Source organism: Cladophialophora psammophila (genome assembly GCF_000585535.1).
Source record: "Cladophialophora psammophila CBS 110553 chromosome Unknown aczJe-supercont1.5, whole genome shotgun sequence".
In the NCBI taxonomy this organism is placed as follows: Eukaryota; Fungi; Ascomycota; class Eurotiomycetes; order Chaetothyriales; family Herpotrichiellaceae; genus Cladophialophora; species Cladophialophora psammophila.
In genome coordinates this window covers 1718463-1740344 of record NW_006912926.1, presented here as the reverse complement: position 1 = coordinate 1740344, position 21882 = coordinate 1718463, and the positions used below count along the sequence as shown (strand labels likewise).

The following is a 21882-nucleotide window of genomic DNA, read 5'->3' as shown; positions in this document are numbered from 1 at the left end:
CTCCAAGATGTTGGGAATGAGGACCAAGCACAGGAGCCTGCAGGACACAAAGCATCCAAAAAGTCGAGGAAGGCAATGCGAGGTCAGAATACTACCTCGACAGCCGACTAACTCTTCCTTATTGGCGACCACCGCGCATTACTTTGATGGCACGTCGATCTCCTTGGCCTGTATGCGACTTGACACATTTGCTCTTACTGAAGCCTGGCTAGACGAATGTACGATATCACTCCCGCATTTCCCTGTCGATACTTTATGGCTCAGGTATTCTACTACTCCGGCAGGGTGATATGCATGCTTGATTCGAAACCTTTTCCCTTGGTGTCCTTTGATCCCCCTTGTTTGTGTCCAGCCAATGCTCGTGCTTGTCCAGAAGCACGGTCCAACTGGCCGGTCTCATATGCCATTTGAGAAGTCGCTAGCGGGAAATGGGCAAAGAGGACAGGAAGGTGGCTGAGCCTAATAGAAGGTTGGCCGAGGAGGTTGAGCGAATTAAGGGTGGGCTGGGGTGGGGAGCCTCATCTGACCAGACGCCTCGAGCTGAGACCCTCGTTTCCAGTTAGGTAGATAACTTCACAGGGCGCACGGAGGCTCGAGATACGTCTTCTGATAAGGTCTCCCAACCTCCCCGCGCTATATCCAGTCTGTTGTACTCCTCCCAAGTCAGATGGCAGACTATTACTGTGCAGTCGTTGCGATTGGCCGACGAGGCGGCATGCAGACATACTCTATACCATCCAAAGGGTGAATGTTGAGCCGGAAGGATATGCCTCGTGAATATAAGAACAGGACGGTGCACGCACAAAGGGTTTCGGATTGCCTTTTCGAAGGAGGCTCCTGCTCGTGGGCTGGTGGCTTGGCTCTTGCATGTCCTGCAGAAAGCCGCCCTTCCCAACAAACGATGCTCATCTTGGTGCTTCGTCTGCTTGCCGTCGCGACCTGTGTTTTGGGGGTTGCGATATGTGCATCTATCAGCGAAGAGGTCTTCAGAGACCAACTTGAGAGGAGGAGCATCGACCCGGCCACGGGGAAATTGGGCATCATCGGACCATCCAGACCGGTCCCGTCAACGAGGGAGAGTTCGAGAGTCGGTGCCTCCTCACTAGTCTGCCAAAATCTCGACTGGAGGACCAAGCATACCTTCTCGGACACGTCGGTATTCCTTTCCCACTTTATCGGCATCTTCAGAAAGTCTGTGCGAACCATCATTGATCGTTGCTCGCACTTGCGGTCTGCGAAAGAGTCTCCTTCGCTGGCAACGACGAATTCGTTTTAAGCAGGCAGTGGAGAACGATATGGTGACCCAAAGACATTCAGCCATTCCATCCGTCGACGATTGAATCCTAAGGCAGGGGGCCGGCGATGATACCGACGCACCATATTCTCGAGCACTTCTACATGAGAACGGGGGTGTGGCCCCGAGCACTTCCAGTGTCCTGCATACGTTCTATCATGTCAAGGGAGTGGAGATAGCCTTCAACGCTCCTATGGAGATTGCAGACCGTCTTTCAAGGAAAAGGTCGATTTTATTCCTTTGTTGTCCCTGTCCTAACATCGATGCCGATCGCTATCAAATCGATGGACTCGGCGCATTTCTCGTTTGACATGCTGTTTTCTTCGTTGCCACGTCCGGGTGCAAACGGACAGATCAATCCAGGAGACGGACTAGACCCAGATCATCCGAAGCTAGCAGGATATCTTGGATGTCTTAGGTCTGGCCAAAGGACGGAACAGAAGGATGTGCAGAGGACCAATGTATCAGGTGTTCTGCTTAGAGCCCAACTTGGCTGGGAGATAGTCTGGGACCACGCAAGCCTACACCCCGTAGAATGTTGGGGAATAGGATTATCTTGAATGGAACGAATGCATTTTGCCTTGCTCACAGGAGATGTCTCCATGGATTATGTATCATATCACACTGGAGCCATCCATTTATCGATTGAGTTCCATTTCCAGCCGCCATCTCTCGCTTGCAACCAACCCCTCGCGCTGAATGATGCTAGCGTAAAGGAGCCAATATTACTGAAGTGCTTGAAGCTTGTAAGCGAAGCTCTCACCAGATTAAATCCAAAAGAAGACCGCTTGCTAACCGCTCAACACTCAAAAGACAAAACACTGGGAAGAGTAAGTACACCAAACAAGAGAGAGCACCATAGTCCAAGATCCGTCACAACTTTTCAACGTGCACATGAAAACATTCAGAATGAAAGCGCTCCCGCACATTTCAACAACTTCAATCGAGAAACCAGTCTTTCCTCCGCATATTTTTGCTGTGCAAATATTAGATCAAGGCAAGAGCACATCAATTTTGAGTTTCTTCTTGAGATCAGTCATCGCCTACAAACGCTGGCATCCACTCCTGTCCCGGATACGCGGTGGCACTCATTGGGATCTCTTCTTCCGATTCATATCCCTCTGCCTTTGACCCTGGTAATTCTGCAATGATTCCGGGCGTACTCTTGTCTCTGGCACTAGTGCGTCGCGCCTCTCGTGGCGAGGTTGGGTTATGGGATCCTTCCAGAACTGAAACGTTGCGTTCCAGTCCCTGACCTGTGTTGGTATTGATTTGCGCAGGTTGAGTAACAGATTCGACGCTGACGGGCGTCTCGCTTCTCGCTGTCCCACTTTCAATCCGCTCCCTAAGCAGCTGCTTCTTTCGCCGCTCGTTTGCGTCGTCTTCGAGCCCAGGCACTGTGATTGCAAAGGGCCTTTCCTGATCATCCTCGGGGCGTGCGATACCACCTACGGGACTGATTTTCTTGGAGCTGAATGTACCAAGCGTGTTGTTAACGCTAATATTCTGATGGCCTTGTTGCTGGTTGGAGTCTACGTCATCGGAGCCGGGGCGTCCGAGTCGTGGTGAGCGTGAACGTTTGTGGAGGTCGATAACATGGTGGCTAGGATCTCGTTGAGATGGGGGTGTGGGTTGCCCAAGAGGAGGCGAGGTAGGTCCAGCTGTGTTCGTCATCCTAGGATTGGGGTTTGGATGGTATGGAGCAGAAGCGAAGGAAATCGGCCGAGGATAACCTTCTGCTGGGGCAGTAGCAGGAGCGTAATACAGGTTACGGTTTCCACTACTTGTGTCAATGCGAAGATCGGATGGCCGATTCTGGGTGGGGTTCAAGTAGGGATATGTACTGGAGGGATATGATCCCCCAGGCTGGTGATGACCTTGTGGCAGGGATTGAGGAATTTGTCCTGGGTAGGGATAACTGGTTAGTCCTGACTGGTGCTGATATGGAGATGCTCCTCTCGGATATTGAGATGGTTGAGATGGAGTTTGACTTAGTGGATATGTAGAATGAAGATATTGTGACGGTCCAGGCCCTTGATGGAAGTAGCCACCAGGTCCAGCTGGGTACTGGCTATAGGGAGTTTGCGCAGAATATGGCTCCGGAGACATGACACGCTGTGTTTGTGCGGACTGTGGTTCAGGGGATATAACACGTTGAGTGGCAGGTTGTTGCTCAAGTGCTTTGGTCTGTGAAGAGGGAGTTGGTGCTGTGGCGGCTCGTGTGTTGTTGTTGTTGCTGTTGCTGCTGCTCTTGAAAAGTTTGCCTCCAAACCCCGAGAATCTCTTCTTCTTGCCCTCTGTGCTTTCTGGTGTGGGGGCTCGAAGAACGTCTTTGGACAGCCGCCTTGCAGAGTGAGATGGAATATTCGACGGAGGAAGTTGCCCAAGCTGATCCTGGCGGCTGTGTTGGCTACTTTGTTCTGACGAGATACTGTCATTCCGGCGCAGGAAGCTACCACGCTTCTCCTTCTGCATTATTTCTGCATTGTCAAGTGGACTTCCGACTCTACCTGATTTCTGGAGCTTCGAGCGTGACTGCGAGCCGACTCCGAAAAGCTTTCCAAGTGTACTCTTCTTTCGTTCTGTTTGCGCGCCCCAAAACGCCGGTTGTGAAGACACCGGCTGTACGGCGGGAACAGGAGATGGACTCATTGATTGGTGATATTGATGCATCGGCTGGCCACCAGGATGGTTCGGAAATTCTCTGGGCTTCATATCATACCCAGTATGAGCACTAGGGCCAGGCATATAAGGGGACTGCTCCTGGTAACTCTGACGATTTGGTCTTTCTACCGAGACGGTTGAGTTCGACCCAGGATGAGGCTGGGAAGGAGCCTGACCCGAATCTTGCTGAGACTTGAGTGCACTCGGTAGTGGCGTTCCGCTGGCTAGTACTTGAACATTACTTCGACCGTTCCTTGGTGCAGAGATTTGTTTTGGCGAACGATATTCCTGCACGTATGGGCCCGGAATACGATATTCCTCTTCCATGGATGGCTGGTGTTGATGTATTACCGTATTCTGTTGGTGTCCCTTTTGCTGACGTAGACGATCAAGCTCTTCTGGAGGCCGCCTTGCACTAGGTAAAGGGCTCTGAGAAGTGTACATCTGATCACGATCCATTGGAGGCTGCTCGGGCTCAGCTGCACGCAGAGCTGGGTGATTGCCGACATTCAGATCAACACCGAAAGGTCTGGAATATGACCTTGACTGTCTTTGACCTGGTAGGTTCGCCTGATCCGTAACCTCTTCGACACTGACTTGTGACATCTCCTTGCTTAAGCCCGCACTGCTTTGGCCCTGGCTTATGGGACTCATTGGCTGTGATGGAATCCTGTTGAGATCTGGCTCCTGGATCTGCTCTGATTGGTGGATTGCACCGATACCTTCAATACCCGCGAATGAGAAAGGCCGATGTTGGCCAGGATTGTATTTTTCGCGGCCTTGCTGCAGTGCGGGCTGCTGGGTTAGTGGTTCAACTATAGAATCTTGCTCTATTGCCTCAACACCTGGCTTTGAATCTTGTGCATGGAGAGGGTCATCTCGCGTTGGCAGCGGCGGGAAGTCCACTGTCGATGTCTCTTTTGGGTGGTCCTCAGCATGAAGAGTGGGTTGAGTCACTGCTGTTGCTGTTGCGGTTGACTGGAGTGGCTTTGCAGGCTGGGCTCCCTGTTCTTCATGAGGGCCAGGTATTGGATCGACTGGTCTCTCGTCGGCAGGTGATAGAGATACGCTTCTTCTGGCATATTGCTGTCCAGCACCAGGCCCGGGACTGGGACTAGCACTGGATACATCGGAGATGACTGACCGGCGTCGGTGTTGGGGGACTTGCAGGCTCCGATCACTGGAGTGAACATCGGATGCTGACCCATCATGGTGCTCCGTAAAAGGCTTCGGTGCGGCGAGAGCCTGCGCAACCAGACCATGAGGCTCAGCGGTAATTGCCTGAGGTTGGGTTGCAGGTCTTTCCCTCTGGCTGATACTTCGTTCCACAGCTCGATGCGGCGATTCAACAGGTGATTGATCGGTAGGTCTGGTCAACTGGCTGATTGAACGGCTGGGCAAGCCATCATCTTCGCGGTGCTCTTGCTCGCTGTCTAGGGCCGAGATCGCTGGGCTCGGAGCAAGTCTAGACACGTTAGGGGTAACAGGTGTGCCGCCGTCGGTTGGTATTGCCTTGACATGCTCCAGCTGTGGCCGGGAGCTATCTCGACTGCCTGGAGCAGCTGTGGACGAAGCTGATGTGTCTGGCTGCAGGGTCTGATCCAGATCACTAGTCCGTGACCTCTTAAGGTCCGGGTTTGAAAACCAATCAATGGGAGACGCGGGCGTGATGCTTAATGGAATTTGTGGTGGCCCGTCGAGGAATGTGGAATCTCGTGGCTGCGACGGGGAGACAACGTCTTCGGGCTCGTCCGGAAGGGGTTCAGTAGACTTTCGTCGGTTGGCCATTATACCCTAAAACAAACTGTCAACCAAGGGCTCATTCAGGGAAACCTGACAAAGTAAAAACGTGGTTTTCCATTCGTTACTATTTGAGGATGCCAGAGGAAAAAAGCCGTTAAAATATCCGAGCCAGGTTCTGGTATCCCTGAGAGGATGAAATCCCGCCATAGCATCACATGCATTTCATTTGGTGCGAAGAAAAATATTACAGGTGAGACAAGGAAAAGGGGAAGATCAATGAACTACCTTTTCGCCGGAGCTCGCGTGACGCATCTTCTCCTTTCCTTTCGCAAATAGACCTTTGGCGGCACTGCCCGCTTTGCCACCGAATCGTCCAGCAGCTGCCATTAGCCTCTTTCCATCCTCTTGCATGTGTCCAGCCGATTCTGTCAACATTCGTCGCGGCGATGGTTTATGCGCAGTGGTGCTCTCGGCCGCGTCCAGTGAAAGCCGCCCATTCGTAGCAAATAGTTCAGAATTTTCCGGGGTCCTCATAGACAACAGCCAGTTCTCCAGCTGCTCGTTCGGCGCGGCATAGAATTGCCTGCTGTTATCGAATGCTTTGATGCGTTCTACTGGCGAACCAAGATTCATAATCGTACGGAAAGTCGGCGGAGCGCTGAGGGGTTGTTGTGGAGACTGGAATGCTTCTGCATTAGTTATGGGTATTCTAGTGGCTTGTACCGTTTGGATTGGCTGGAGAGAGGGCAGAGTTGTTTGTCTAGCTATAGGTTGATTGACCTCAATGCTCATTCGAGCCGATTCGGGAGAGCTGGGCGCAGGTGGGATCTGAGCTGTAATCGTATCTGGAGAACTCGTAGATGGGGGGCTCAACTGTTTAGGTGTCGACGCAGAGGGCGGTTGGGAGCTGCCCGTCTCCCAAGAGAACCGCTGTTGGAGGAATGGTTTGCCAGCTGTTGGCAATCTTTGCTCAAGAGGAGACTCTGTTTGGCCGGTGGCCCTTATATCTGCGTTAACGATCGGTGGTATAGGCGCGTCCCGGGGAATTGAAGTGGAAGGTTGTGGAGGTGTTGCCGTGGATTCAACTCGTGATCGGTCAGGGCCCGTCAAATTTTTATCATTGCTCAACATTGTTCCTGTTGACTGAGGGGTGATGACTTGTAGGGGAGCGAGTCTCCTAGGCCCAGCTTCTGCATCAGTGACAGCCTGAGAAGTTGTTTCTTGGGATTGTCTGTCTCCTTCACCAGCTTGCCCTTCCAAATTTGATGATTTGGGGGTTAAACTCTTTACAATTTCCTGTTGTAATCGCTCATTGTCGCTCTCAGTTGGAGTATCTTGTGGCATTGAGACATTAGGGATCGGTGGACGAGGACCCGACGTATCAATCAGCCGACTGGTCCGCAAAGGGGCGGGTATGTAGTCAACGTCTGAACGGGATACCCCCGCCTCGGCAGAGGTTGTGGTTGATGATGTCCTTGAGCACAACACAGGCGGAGGCTGAATCGGGGTGGTTTCTGCCCCGGATTTGGTTCTTGTCACAGGGATCTCTTGTCCATGCTCGACACGGTGCTTGTTGCTCTGCTTCGCCGGCGCTGTGTCGGATGATGCTGGCTCTGCCTCCTCGCTTGACGAACTCGACGCGTCCCATTCATTTGCGCTCTCTTCTTCTGACGGTTCGTGAGACCCTTCCGCTTGTTCAGTCAGTCGGTGGCCAGCCAATGCGCCAGCTAGAGCACTCCCAGCAGACGCAGCCGCGGCGAAGGCTTTCTGGGTGACGCCGTCGCCATCAGAAGTGATACTTATCGGGGCACGGGCGGTTGGTATGCTCTCGGTGCTATCCACTCGGCTTTGAGTAAATGGAGGCAGGGGTAATGAAATATTTCTCTGAGCTTGTAAAGGCGTGCTTGTGCCAGGAGTTGCTGATCCTGCGGATGAGCCGTATGACTGCCACCCCCCAGGAATTACAGGACGAAAACTCTCTAGCCGCGTTTGGGGCAATGGGCGTCCTTGCCCGATATTTGACGGTGGCGCTTGGGCATCTAGAATGCCGGGACTTAACCTACCAGGACTCGATTCTGGTTTGGCTGCAGTATCGTTGGCCGCAGTTGTTGGCGGAGTGTTTGACCTCGACTTGAGTGGGGGGTCATCTGCCACTTCTTGTTTAGGTTCTGGAGGAAGCGGCTTGACTCCCAGTCCTCTACCACGAGCTGGTTCGTCCGGTACATCTTGTGTAGGTTTATCATCAACAACTGAGCCATGTTGTGGTTGTGGGAGTTTCTGAGGCCCAACTTCGAGGGGTTTCTTTGCAGGACTGTTGTCGCGACTTGGAGGATTGACGTCTCGCCGATACCCAGAACGGATAAAAGGTGGTTGAGAAAGGTCTTCGCCCTGAGACGGCTGTACCTCGCCAGGCTTCAACGTCGTGGTTGATGTCGGACGAGATTCTAAATGCGCCGACTCTTCGGGGATGGTGGCCTCTACGGTCTGGATGACGAAGGGAGCAGGGACCGGTTCATGTCTGCGACTTATTATGGGGCTGATATCTGTAGTTGAGGCACTATTTGATCGATCAACAGTCCCTGATGTAGAGGTGGGAGAAAAGGGTGACTGATTCCCGCTCTGATCGAAAGCCTGCTGGACAACAGATCTGTAACCGAGGGTTGGTTGGTGCTGCAAGCTCTGCCCTGCTGGTTCAGCACCACTCTTGTCAACGGCGTTTATCTGCGAGGACACTTGTACTGATCCATCGCTGGACGACTGCGCCATCTTGGGTATAGGTTCCGGCGCCGACTTCCCCATCACACCGAGGTCCACACCAAATCCAGACATTCTGTCGATTGAAGGCAGTCCGAAGGAGCCCTGCACATTCGACGATTGATCCGTCTGAGGAATGTCTTCGGTAATTGATACATTACGAGAGATGCTCGAAGCAGATACAGGGTCTGGTCGATCGGTATAAACTGATGACGCAGTAGTATCATGTCTAGATACCCCCACAGTGTTTTCGTCGGTCCTGGTTTCCTCCGGCTGTTGGCTGTCATCAGTTGGTGTTTTCACCAGATTGTCGAACCCATACTCGCTTTTGCGCTCCGGCACCGTGTCCAAGGTGGGTTTCAGGCGACGGGTAGAATCCGAGTCGTCCATTGCTGTCTGCATAGCGCCTGTAGATTCCTTGGGATCTGTGGAAGTCGAGCGACCACCAACAGAGCGATCTCTAGCCGGGTTCGACGCTGAATCAATGCTTGGGCGAGATGACTCTTGCGACTTGCGCACTTTCTCCATCTCTTCTGGCATACGCTTGTAAATATCTGATGGTCGGATGAAGACTGGTGGAGGACGATCATCAATGCTACTGCGAGGTCCTGAAGATGTAGAAGGCACTGGCGAATCGCTGGGTCGCATAAAATCTGGCTGAGATGGCTGTTGGCTTAAACTTGCTTTGCGCGGAGGGAATTGTCGGTGAGACGCATTGGAAGAACGGCTGTCTGGTCTCCTGGGACTTTCGTGACGCTGATACATGTCACTCAGAGGAGGTCGGTTGCCCGAGGCAGGGAGGCTTTGCTGCGGGAAGCTGCCTGGAGCTGAGAAAGGCACATCTTCATATGGCGGATATTGTCTCCCCCTTGAGCCTGGACGGAAGCCACCTGGAGGCATAGGACCCTGTCCCTGGGTATTCAAACGAAGAGAGGCCTGCATTCCATAATTTGTAGCAGGTGTTTCATAGTCATGATGAGACTCTGGGAAAGGCGAACGCTGGGTTGTGGGGTATGCTGATTCAAAGCCAGCAGAGGAAGAGAGCTGTCTCCTTTCATCGCCCCGATCGAATGAGGGTCGTTGGCCGGTCCGAGGAGGGGAAGGATTGGTAAAGCTTCGATTGGAGGGATAGATGCCGGACGGTGCGCCCCATGCAGGATGTCGAGGGTTGTCCGCGGACACAGGCTCAGGCTCATCATAATCATCATCGTCTCCCCAGTCCGAACCCTCATAGTTCACCTGGCGGAGATCTTTCCATTTCTTCGAGATTGCTCTTCCCACATTGGTCTTGTATTTCCCGGTGCCGTAAGGGTTGGATGTCGCCATTTGAGGATAAGCCTGCGGGGCGATTGACCTTGTTCAGCAATAGCAGGAGAAGAAACTGAGATTCGTCAAGGCATGAAGTAACACATTGCGCATACTATTCGGCCAAAGCAGATGCTTGGATTCCTTTCAAGGCTGCAAGAAGGGTCGAGATGCTGGAGTTATTGCGCCCAAGGGATGTGTGTCGAGCGCGACTGACGGAGGTGGAGGGACTATTTGCGCGAATTGGTAGACAGAGAAAGGCAGCAGCTGGCCAATTGAAATAAAGAAGGGTGGCGAGAGCATATGCAAACAAGAGGATGTGAAGGGGGAGACCAGGTATGAACGCTGGAGGAATAGCGGGCAACAAGAAATGAAAGGCCGCAGTGTTGCTCTCCTGCTCTCCTCACTCTGCCCTACGAACGGGACCAGAGGTCCCCAGAGACTGCGGCCTTGATTGGAGACGCCAGAAAGAGGGATCAACCATGCGTCACTTGGCCACCTAGAAGACTGGCTACTGGGCTGCGCCACACCTCGACGCGAACAGCTTTGATAATGAGTGTGCGAAACAGAGAGAGCTCTGGGAATTATGGGATATGGGTGTCATTTTGACAAACCAAGTTGGATACGGTTTGCAAGTTTCATGCAGTGCCGCATCATGCATCACCTGTTCGTGAAATCGTACTCCGTTTTGTTGCTTCTGGTGGAACGCGACACCCTCCAAGTTGCGATCTGACCTGTGGCTGGGACAAGGCAAGACGAGGCTCTTGGAGGTTTGTCGGTGTTCGTGGTCACTGGCTCAGTGGCTTGTGTGGCGGCAAAGACACCTGGACGTTTCCGGCTGCGCTCCTCCATCGAGGACCTGCAATTCACTTCGCTTCTTTCATTTCACTGTGCTTGTACATACTAACTTGAGACTTTACCTGGCCGCAAGATCTTCGAGCCGCTTGTAATATCATTTCGACTTCTCGCACCTCTCCCACCCTTTTCATGTCATAGACTACGGACCTAGAATGAACCCGCTGACACTTACTCCCTCGTAACTCCGGCGCTGTTCAATTTGCGAACATTCGGTCCCTTGGCTTTTACTTTTCTTCTACAATATTCCGCTCAAAAATAGACGATCATGGTTTCTACGAGCATTCAAGACCGGACGAATGAGTTCCGCACAATCCTTGCCCAGGCCCAGAAGCGGCAAACCGCAACCAAGGGCGGGCCTCAACGACAGTCCCTCCTCAACGATTCGCAGAAAAGAGAAGCAAATGGAGGGCCCAATGGCCTTTCAAGAGGCACGAGGTCGGAATTCGCTCGCAATGCAGCACAGATAGGGAGAGGGATCACCACCACCATGGGCAAGTTGGAGAGACTAGCGCAACGTACGTGAAGAAACCAGAATACGGTTGGCGCCAGATAGCCGCTGACAAGGAACAGTCGCGAAAAGAAAGGCCATCTTCGACGACCGACCTGTTGAGATTGCCGAGCTCACATATGTCATCAAGCAAGACTTGGCTGGTCTCAATGCACAAATATCCGCTCTGCAACAGCTCACGCAGTCACAACACCCAACTGCTTCCCAACCCCGATCGGCGGACCAGGAAGGGCAGCACAACAAGAATGTTGTATTGATGCTACAGAACAAGGTTACAGATGTCGCCGCAAATTTTAAAGATGTCCTAGAAGTGCGTACCAAAAACATTCAGGCGTCGAGATCGAGGACAGAGAACTTCGTGTCGTCGGTATCGGCAAGATCACAACCCCATCTGGATGATTCAAGGTCGCAGTCACCACTCTATCAGGGCTCAAGTAGTCGGCAAAAAACTCCCCAGGCATCGACGAACGACCTTCTCACCCTTGAACCTTCAAATACTTCCACTTTGATGAAGAATACTCCTCAGTCCGACCATCAGCTATTATTAATGGAAGAAGCGCAGCCGACCAACACCTACATTCAGGAACGTGGACAAGCCATCGAAGTCATTGAAAGGACGATAAACGAACTGGGCAGCATTTTCGGTCAACTTGCAACTATGGTATCGGAACAAGGCGAGATGTTGCAACGGATAGATGCCAACACCGAGGATGTGGTGGACAATGTCCAGGGTGCGCAGAGAGAGCTGCTGAAATATTGGAACCGGGTACAAGGGAACAGATGGCTGGTGGCTAAAATGTTTGGTGTACTCATGGTGAGCTGGAACAGTCCAAAAGTCGAGTTGTCTAGGCAGCTAACCATTTCCAGATATTCTTCTTACTTTGGGTGTTGATATCGGGTTGAATCGGTGACAGCAATGGTGTTTATGGTACAATCTATAAGCATGTGAAGTTCCAAGACTAAGTAATGATAGCCTGGCCACTGGGACAGCGAATCGTTTCAAGCAATTCTTCCTAGTTTGTATTTTTAGGAGTCCATACCGCGAGGTGAATTTTCCATGAAAGAAGGCTGGTGCCTGTTCTGCGATAACTGACGAAACGGGTGCCAAATGGATCTTACAGAACTCTCGAGGAAGCTATATGCCTGGCTGGTCCCATTGCAGCTGAAGCAATGGGCACCTATGGGCATCACGGGAGACCGAAAACGCTATTGGAAAAGGAGCAATACCAATTTATGTCAGTAGTGGATACCTGCAACGCCGACGCAAAATGAGATGCGCTGAACGATAGGAGGTCATCCGACGTTTGGAGGGAAAGTCTCAAGACAGCAAATGTAATTATTCATCTCAGTGTTGTTGGCAGAAACAGCGAACTATTGGTCTTCGCACTGTTGTTTCAGTTATGGGTATCTTTCATCCATGATCAATCAACTTTTCCAAGTTCAGTCCCTTCATGATGGGTATGTACAATGAGTCGTCGCAATGCTCTTTCTCATCTCTCCATTATTGCAGGTTGGATCATCGGGAGTTGATGGAAAATTGATCTCGTCGCGGATGAACAAGAGGTGGATATCGCGATCGCGCCCATACTGCCGATGCCATTTGAGGCGAATCTGTTCGAATGATGCTTCCGATGCCCATGAAGAGACTGTTGGGCCGAATGGTTAGCGACCATTTTTTTTTGGAACCAGAGGGCTTACTTGCCCAAACATAGCGCCCGAGCCCAGCATATATTTCCCTAGCGTTCTCATTACGCCGGCTTGACCTGCGCCGTACTGAAAGATGGTGACGGTACCTAACAACACCATTAGTGCACTGCTTTTTGACTGTCGCATCGTCCACGGCGAACCATAGATGAAGCCCATAATGCCTCCGACAGCTGTGAGTCAGTCAGCCTTATTGTACCGTTTCCTCTCTCTTTTTGTTATTATGTTTGACTGACTTCCGCCCATCAACATCCCCATTTTCACTGCGGGAGCCGTTAGCTTCACTAGAGCACCACAATGGAACGAGGAACCACATACTTTTATCAATCCACGTCGGTCCCCGCCGCTGTGCAGAAGGGGGGATGGGAGGCATGTTGCCGGTGCTGCTGCTGTCTTTCTTGGTGCTGGTGGTCCTTGGACGAAATAAATGGCTAACAAAAGGGCAAGTTGGAGAAGGTAATGTGAGGGTTGTATCGAGTAAGGTGCAGTGGATGTGACGATGGCACCCCCCATGCCAATCGGAGGTTGTACGATTGCCGCCGACCACGGTTGACCACGAGGGAGCACGTGATGATCCTTTTGCCGTCCCGTTCGGGGAGACTTTCCACAAGTTCCAAAGCGTCAATCTGAACCGCTACAGAACCACGAGTCGCATCCTCGTGAACATCAAAGAGACCCCTAAACAGACACCAGTCGACCTACACCAACCGCCTGATGGGCACGACGTCTTTTTGACATCCTGTCACGCTCCCCGGACTCTGGATTCGACTTTTTATTGCACTGCCGGAGCTCACTGGTCAGCCCCAAGTCGTTCCCGTCAGACCCCTCGCTGTCCATCTCCCTGCACGCGAGCAGCCTTTTTCCTTCCCGAACTCTGTCTAGGTCCCCTGTATGTCCTCGATACAATTGACATCATCCTCCTCTCCTCTCCGACTTGTCTGAACGTCGTGGCAGGGACAAGTTGATTGACGCAGTAACCCTTCCAGATCAGATTCACCTGTCGACTCCTCGAGATCCGACACATGACGGCCAGAAACAACTACAGATCTCTGTTTTTCTTAACTCCCGTCACGTATCCTTCCAGTTCATCGCCGATACCAAACCTCACAAGAGCATAGAACACCTTCCTCAGCGAGCAGGACTTCGCCCCCGTCCTCCTACCTCCCGATGACGACCGCAGTAGCATCGCCCCCTAGCTTTCCGAATATATCCAGGCTCAATTGGAATGGTCTAAGCGGCACAGGAGGAGGGTTTTCCGCAATGAGCACTGACGAAGTGTCTCGGATGTTTTTACCTCAGCAGCGCAAGACTGTGCAGAGGAGCAACTCGTCTTCATCCCTGTCATCCACCAATTCTTCTGGCTCAACAGTCACCCTTACACAGAATGATATCTCGTCAGAGCCGGCTCATGGGCCAAAGAAAAAGGCAAGGGGAGGATTCTGGCCTGTCTCAAAACCAGAATCTACAGCCAGCGTCTCCAATGCTCGAGCAAACGGGTCGCTTCAGACGGCTATTGGAAACTCCTTGGTCGGTAAGAGCCCGGTACAGCCAGCACTACCGAACCAAAGTCCTACCACTCAGATCAATGGGACAAGGATCGTAAATGGAGCGGCTCCTGGCGAACCAGCTGCGATTCTGGCCTTGCTGCCCATGAATGGGACATTCGAAAGGAAACAAATCAATCTCCCGTTTTATCCAGAAGTGCTTCGCATCGGCCGACAAACGAATGCGAAGACTGTTCCCACTCCGGTAAACGGATATTTTGACTCCAAGGTTCTGTCACGACAACATGCCGAAGTGTGGGCCGATCGGAGTGGGAAAGTGTTCATCAGAGACGTAAAATCATCAAACGGCACATTTGTCAACGGACAGCGACTCTCACCGGAAAATCGAGAATCTGAGCCTCATGAACTCCGCCAACACGACACGCTAGAATTGGGCATTGATATTGTGAGTGAAGATCAAAAGACCATTGTCCACCACAAAGTATCGGCCAAGGTTGAATATGTGGGCCTCCCTGGGTCGACCAACAATGTTCTCGATCTTACCTTTGGCGACCTGGATCCATCTCACGGCGGAGCTCTATTGCCATCACCTGTAAGTTCACCAATGCTTCACAGTCGAAGCCGACTGGGAGGACCGGCAACGAATGGACGAGCCTCGACACCTTCAAGCGTTGCCGGCAGCCAGATGAGTTCAATTGCGCAACAACGAATGAACATGTGGGGCGCCACGCCGTTGAACGTAGAACAACTGGTCAAGACACTCGCTGTAAGTTTTTTCCTGCAGCTATCGGAAATCCTAGGAATTGACTCGGAGTTACAGATGGAGATGCGGGCAGCAAGACAGCAGGCTGAGGAATTAGACCAGGCTGGCGCTTTTCTGAACTCATTGTTGACACCTGGAGCTGAGCCTCACAAGCTTCAGCCTGCGTCCAAAGAAGGGGTTCCTCAGCGACAATCCAACGGTCGTCCTAAAGCCCCCAAGATGGAGCATATTGCCCGCTTCGCTGACCCTCCAGCACCACCGCCACAACAACCGCTTCCAGAGAAGCCAGACACCTCGAAGCCAAGTCCCGTCGCGACGTCATTCACCAATCTCCTGAAGCGCGGCGAAACTGCCAAGCAACCCAACAATGCCTCGCACTCTCCGACAAATGCGCAAAACAGTCAAATGATGTCTCTAATCGAGGCACTGTCTATTGCGAAAAAGGAACTTGACTCCCAGGGAGCGAGAGTAAAGCAATTAGAAGATATGCTCAGGCAGGAACGGTCAGCCAGAGAGGATGCCGAAGAACGAGCTCGGAAGCTTGAACAACATGCGGCATCCCGACCAATCTTAGCGGTTGAAGAGGAATCAGAGACACCGATAAACCCCACTAATGACACAGAGCCTGTCCAAGAAGAGGCAGGACATGGCGCGGACGGCGAGCTCGATGCAAGAACGAAGAATCTTCAGCAGAATCTAGACCAAGTTCTTGGAGAGATGCAGAGGCTAAAAGCGGACGTGGACCAATTTCAGAGACGGGCAGAGACAGCCGAAGCTGACGCCGCCAGCGCTCGAAAAAGCCTCGCCGAGATGATCGACAAGATTCGAGAAGAGAACGAGCAGGCAGAGTCCACAGCTAGGAAATCTCACGAACGACGGTCACGTTTCCAGTCTGATGAATGCGCTGAGGTGGCTGAGGCGGACGAGGAGGAGCCAGGGTCGAAATCTATGGTTAAGTCAGTAGCACAAGCGAACGGCCATATTCGCACACCGAGGCTGCCTGAGCATCTTGAACGGGCCGTTGCCACAGTGCTACGCGACAAAAGCGGCAATCCAGATGCCATTGCTCAGTCAGCACCGTATGTGTCTATGCTGGGAGTGGTCCTCATCGGAGTCGGATTAATGGCCTATCTCAATTCCTGGCAGAAGTCAGAGAGATGACACGTCGACACCAGAACGCATGGGTTTTCATTTCGTTGGACATACTATCTCATTCATTTGTTTGGTTGGGCCATCCATCAGCGCCTGACGTCGCACTCATTTCTTTACAAGCATCGTATCAGGCATGGCGTTACAGTGGACAAGATGACTTGTGAAGGGCGGAGATACTGTCACAGTGCTTTTAAGGGGCCTTCCACCGCCCCGTGAAATTGTTGCGGAGCAAGGCGTCACAGGGATGTCAAAAGAGAGCTTTCACATTATCATGGCTTATGCCACAGCAACCAGTAACAGATTGTGGGCGAGGCGTTGGTCAGGGAATGCATGAGAAAAGATCTGGGCCGGATAGGCGTCATGTATATATGTACGTCGAGCTAGGATTGTTGTCAGCCTCGTTACTCTCTCAAGACAAGACAAGGGATGACCAGTCCAGTCCAGCAAGCTAACATGAAATGATGATATGAGCTTCAATAACAGCCATGGCAAGGTTCTGAGCGACTGGCGAAGGGGGCATGGTGTTGGATCTAGTGTCGGTGCTGTTAATCTCCAAGCGGTGCCAGTTATCAGACTGGCTAAAGGGGGTGGGATTGGTGTTCCGTATCTTGTCTAGTACCCAGTATCTACGAGGTATGTACCCATAAGGTGAGTTGCTGAGCCTCACCACCCTCACTCGTAGCTAGCCTTGCGGGTAACCCCATGCTACATATTCACCTAGGGAGGAGTCCCGTTTGAGGAAGTCCGTGCATATTATTCAGTGGACTGTCTGCTTTGGGGGCTGTTGAGGCCTGAGCGAGCCGTGTGCCTCCCCTTTTTCGGCGAACGGGAGACCCATGACTAAGTAGGTGGTGGAGCTTCGCCAGTCCCCACTGAGCCATCAATCAGCTTCGGCCTCCGGCTGCGGCGTAGGGATGTAATTATTTTTATTTCTCAACTCGTCTCGTTCAGTTTTGCGTTCGGTGACGCACCGTTATTACACCATGTCCTCGGTCACTCATTGGGCTTTCCTCGCTGTATGTGTATCATCTTGGAGAACTGGACGTCAAAATGACGTAAGGAAATACAAGTGATGCACACTCCGCAGTTCTTTTTCGGGGGCAAGCAATGGACCTGGTGTGCGGTTGCACCAGTCTGATGGGGCCTCAACGCAAGGGAACTTCCGCTCAACCAGGCTGGTTGATATCAACCTCTGGCGGCCCCAACACGCCTGATATGACAATTTTCTCCTTTCAGATGGCCGTTGCAATGCTTTGTTTCATGCCTATACGGTGATTTTGTGTCTTTGGAAGGCCAGCGAAGCTGATACCATGACAACTGTTCCTCTTCGTTCCTTAATCGTCCCAAAATGGCAGAGACAACTTGGAGCTGCCATTCACAGGTCAATAAAGTCTGAGCTGCGGACCGGTCGAAGTTCTGGGGGCTGTTTGCAAAAGCGCTGGTTTGCCACGCCTGTCGACGTCGCCAAGAATGCGAATGGAGATTCGAGTGACCCCAGGGTAAAGGTTGTCATTCTGGGAAGTGGTTGGGCAGGTATGACTCGACTCAGCTCCATCTGGGCTCCAAGAAGCATATTCACCCTGTGTGAACAGGTTACGTCCTGGGCCGCCAGCTGGACAAGAGGAAATACCGCGTCGTCATCGTTTCCCCTCGCTCCTACTTTGTCTTCACTCCTCTACTCAACGACACCACCGTTGGCACCCTCGAGTTCCGAAACGTCCTCGAGTCTGTGAGAAAGAAAAACAGTCGCTTGGAGTTCATTCAAGGTTGGGCGGACGACGTCAACTTTGCGGACGAGACTGTTACTATTGAACCCTCGGTGCTGGATCCGGATGTAGGCCACGCATTGACAGGACCGAGGAAACCGAATGAACAGCAGACAGCCAGTGGATATGCTGTGAAAGGAGTCTTCCCTCATGGGCCATGGGAAAAGGAGGTGCAGATGGGTGGGACTGGCTCCCATCAAGTCCCTACGTTTCCCATACACTACGATAAATTGATCATTGCCGTGGGCACCTATAGTCAGACGTTTGGTACCAAGGGCGTGAGAGAAAACGCATGGTTTCTGAAAGATGTGCGGGACGCCGTCGCCATACGTCGGCGCATTTTGGAATTATTCGAACTCGCCCGGCTACCCATCATCCCCGAAGAAACCAAGAAACACCTCTTGCACTTTGCCGTCGTCGGCGGTGGTCCCACAGGTATGGAATTCGCCGCCTGCCTCTCGGATCTGCTGAGAGACGACCTCTCCAAAATCCACCCTGAACTCATGAGATACGTTCGCATCAGCCTCTACGACGTCGCCCCTAAAGTCCTCCCTATGTTCGACGCCTCACTTGCTGATTATGCCGTAAAACAATACAGACGCCAAAACATTGAAATCAAAACGTCTCATCATGTCGAAGAACTCAGGAAGGGGTTCCCTGACGACGAAAAAGCTCGTCAGGATCAAGCCAGTCAGGTCAAGGGACGAGTCTACACGATCCATACGAAAGAAGAAGGGGACGTCGGCATCGGCATGTGCGTTTGGTCCACGGGAAACATGAACAACCCGTTTGTCGTAAAGGCGCTCGATCATGTGCATCGATTCCCGACCGAGTCCGCACAGATCACACAAGGGGAGGTGACCGATCCGATGCAACGACAATGGATCATCCAGCGGGACGCTAAAACCGGCGTCATCTTAGTAGATGACCACTTTCGAGTGCAGCTTACGACAAAATGCGCCAAGGGTATGAAGGAAGACGAAAAGCCCAAGGCGTACATGAAGAATGTTTTTGCCCTAGGCGACACCAGTAAATTAATATCTGGTGCCTTGCCGGCAACGGCGCAAGTTGCGAACCAGCAGGCCCTCTGGCTGGCAAAGACATTGAATAGGCACCCTTCCCCTGAAGAGTTCGGGAAGCAGAAAGGGTTCACATTCAGGAATATGGGTGTCTTAACGTATCTCGGAGGAGCCAAGGCTATTCTCCAGGGTGGAAACGGGAACGGTAACAGCGGCGGTGCCGCGAAGGGGATCAAAGGTTTGGCAGCGTACCTTGTTTGGAGAGGAGCTTATCTCACGATGACGCTGAGTTGGAGGAACAAGTTCCTTGTCGCGGTGCAATGGATCGCCGTCAAGATCTTTGGCAGGGATCTTAGTCGGTTCTAGTGGCGGGCGTTCGGAATGGCCAATTAGGCTCGAAGTTGCCGTTCTAGATATATGCTCTCCCGAATCTCCTCGGTTAGGTGAGGATAGTAATGCAGTTAGACAGCCGTATGAATAGACATTTCTGGATACTGAGTCTAGCCACAGTGAGCTGTGATATATACATAAGATAGAGGTTGGACGACAATCCAAAAGTGTTGCATAGTGAAAACTAGACAATCATTAACAAGCAAGTCGAGGCTTTGGCTTACGGGGCTGATTACGGCTCGTGCGTCGGGTTGGGCCCAGCCAAGGCCAAGACCATATTAATTGATCACGTCTCTCGACCGACAGGAGTAGGAGTTACACGGCCAGCCTTAGAAAGACATCTAAGATGTTAGAGGGCAAGGTGGCGCTCCGGCGTTATGAATGCCGTACTCCGCATGCTAGGCAGAGGGATGAACGTTGGTACATAATGGGCGATACTTGCCGATGCGATTGATTTTACCTGGCCTAATCACGAGTCCAGACTCGAAAAATCACATCGCCCACAGCTCCAAGAAAATAACACGCTGAGCCTAAAGCCATGGCGGAAATCATCCCCACTGAAGTCGCCCACAACCTGGCGTACGCCAACCTGCTCCGCGTCTTCAGCAACCGTGACCGGGCCTCACGCCTCAGCGCCATCCAAGAGACGTACCACGCGGACGTAAGCTTTTACGAACCGGACTGCGTCGTCACCGGCCACGACGGGGTCGACGCCAAGTCCGAAGAGCTCCTCAACTCGCGACCAGGATGGGGCTTTGTCCCCGTGGGAAACGTCCAGCGGAACCACAACATGGTCTATCTGGCGTGGGGTTTCGGCCCGCAGAACGAGGCCACGGGTGAGGTGGATGTGCAGGTCAACGGGGCCGATGTCTTGATCGTGGACCAGGGCAAGGTCAGGACTTTCTGGGTCATAATAGAGGGTATTTCCGATATCAAGAAAGCTTGATCTGTGGAATGGGAGAGTTGTCCCGGGCCAAATCAGATATGTACATAGGGCACGAACTACATAGCACGCGTATGGAAGCAAAAAGAGAAATAGCGAAGCATAAAACCAAGGACCAACGGATTCTGGAAGCAAGAATACTCTTTACGTTTTCTATGGGTTGATCTATCTGCTGGATCATATGGGGTTCGCTCATGACGTTGCTGTTGTTTGCATTTTTCCACCAGTCTGTCTGATAGCTATCCCCATTGCATGTTGTTACATGTCTGTTCAAGTAACCTTCGAGACCTCGGTCTTCGGCAACTCTCTGGCATCCTTTGGTGTCGGATGTGCCTGTCTCCTAAACCGATTTTTTGTTCTGATGTACTCTTTCGTACTGTGTTTTTGGCAATCATCCAAACTCCGGCAGACTGCAAATGATCACAAGGTGTCATAGCTGGGGTGTGAAAGGAAAGAGTTGTTGACGAGTATCCCGGCTCAACTTGCTAGAGACAGCCTCAGTATTGTTGCTCGCTCAAGCCTTAGCAGGCCAGCAGCTGCAGTACCAGTGGTTGTTGCCAGAGGCAGAGCAAGCAGCCGCCATCTCCTTGTCACTGCACCCAGACATGGCACTGCTGTCGCAAATGATCTGAGATTGTTCGTTACTGCACAACATGGTTAGTCTCAATTGACAGGTTCCAAGGTCGATTTGGAAGGCTTACCAGGTGCAGAAGCGAAGGCAGTTATCACCGTTGAGCAGGCCATCACAATCGGGCAGCTTGAATGTCATGGCAGTGTCAGGGTTGGCGGCATTTCCGGTTGGGTACTGCAAGTATTGGTAAGCTCTGACATATTGAGAAAAATGCAGACAGAAAGTCTGTCGAGGAGGAACAGGACTTACGCAGCCGATCTTCATGGGGATGTCTGGGTTGGGAGACTTTGGCATCAAGCCAGCGAGAGAGGCCGAGGAGAAAGCGAGAACAGCGGCAACAGTGAGAAACATTTTAGACCGCATAGTGAAGCACATCTGCAATGTTGTCAATGTTGTTGGTGTTGTTGGTGTTGTTGGTGTTGGTGTTGATTGTATTGCAATTGTTCTGAGGAGGTCGAAACTGTGAATTGTTGTAAGCGAAAGCGAGGTTGTTGAGATGTTGTCAGAGAGAAGAAGAGAGAAGGTCCAGAATGGTAGAAGAGGTAGATATTTATACCATGGGAGGAAGGCAGAACGCAGAACGCAGAAGCGAGATGTGAATATTGAGCGTGAATGTTTCTATACGCGATCAGCAACATGCCGGCAGTTTGATCCATTCACCCAGCAGAACAAAGCAGAACGGCAACATACCTATGGTGGGTATGCACAGATGAGAGCAAAAAGAGGTGATATTGACCTGCTTGTGAAATGCCAGTGAGATGTGAAATGTAGTCGATGAAGCTGGAGTGACTTTTGTCACGATCTTCACACTGGCTATAGCCTCATTCTGTATTGGGACCGGTTCTGATACCCGAGAGCCACCCATGGCAGTCAGTAACAAGAA

At 51.9% G+C, this 21882-nt stretch overlaps 7 protein-coding genes across 7 annotated transcripts; 4 read left to right on the top strand and 3 right to left on the bottom strand.

The window, feature by feature from the left end:
- Positions 1–2326: 2326 nt before the first annotated feature.
- On the bottom strand, positions 2327–5746 carry A1O5_04276 (uncharacterized protein; the record flags this gene model as incomplete). The annotated part of the gene is made up of 1 exon (XM_007744884.1): positions 2327–5746. The coding sequence occupies one exon, from the start codon at positions 5744–5746 to the stop codon at positions 2327–2329; it is 3420 nt and encodes a 1139-aa protein (XP_007743074.1).
- A 228-nt stretch (positions 5747–5974) lies between these two features.
- On the bottom strand, positions 5975–9781 carry A1O5_04275 (uncharacterized protein; the record flags this gene model as incomplete). Its single annotated transcript, XM_007744883.1, has 1 exon — positions 5975–9781. One exon carries the CDS (start codon positions 9779–9781, stop codon positions 5975–5977), a length of 3807 nt encoding a protein of 1268 aa, XP_007743073.1.
- Positions 9782–10883: 1102 nt separating this feature from the next.
- Positions 10884–12029, top strand: A1O5_04274 (syntaxin 5; the record flags this gene model as incomplete). Its single annotated transcript, XM_007744882.1, has 3 exons — positions 10884–11133; positions 11189–11940; positions 11994–12029. The coding sequence occupies 3 exons, from the start codon at positions 10884–10886 to the stop codon at positions 12027–12029; spliced, it is 1038 nt and encodes a 345-aa protein (XP_007743072.1).
- Positions 12030–12616: 587 nt separating this feature from the next.
- Positions 12617–13203, bottom strand: A1O5_04273 (uncharacterized protein; the record flags this gene model as incomplete). The annotated part of the gene is made up of 5 exons (XM_007744881.1): positions 12617–12772; positions 12825–12919; positions 12974–13003; positions 13067–13093; positions 13149–13203. The coding sequence occupies 5 exons, from the start codon at positions 13201–13203 to the stop codon at positions 12617–12619; spliced, it is 363 nt and encodes a 120-aa protein (XP_007743071.1).
- An 887-nt stretch (positions 13204–14090) lies between these two features.
- On the top strand, positions 14091–16259 carry A1O5_04272 (uncharacterized protein; the record flags this gene model as incomplete). The annotated part of the gene is made up of 2 exons (XM_007744880.1): positions 14091–15101; positions 15156–16259. 2 exons carry the CDS (start codon positions 14091–14093, stop codon positions 16257–16259), a joined length of 2115 nt encoding a protein of 704 aa, XP_007743070.1.
- Positions 16260–17560: 1301 nt separating this feature from the next.
- Positions 17561–19401, top strand: A1O5_04271 (uncharacterized protein; the record flags this gene model as incomplete). The annotated part of the gene is made up of 2 exons (XM_007744879.1): positions 17561–17783; positions 17843–19401. 2 exons carry the CDS (start codon positions 17561–17563, stop codon positions 19399–19401), a joined length of 1782 nt encoding a protein of 593 aa, XP_007743069.1.
- Positions 19402–19963: 562 nt separating this feature from the next.
- A1O5_04270 (uncharacterized protein) lies at positions 19964–20371 on the top strand (the record flags this gene model as incomplete). The annotated part of the gene is made up of 1 exon (XM_007744878.1): positions 19964–20371. One exon carries the CDS (start codon positions 19964–19966, stop codon positions 20369–20371), a length of 408 nt encoding a protein of 135 aa, XP_007743068.1.
- Positions 20372–21882: the final 1511 nt, after the last annotated feature.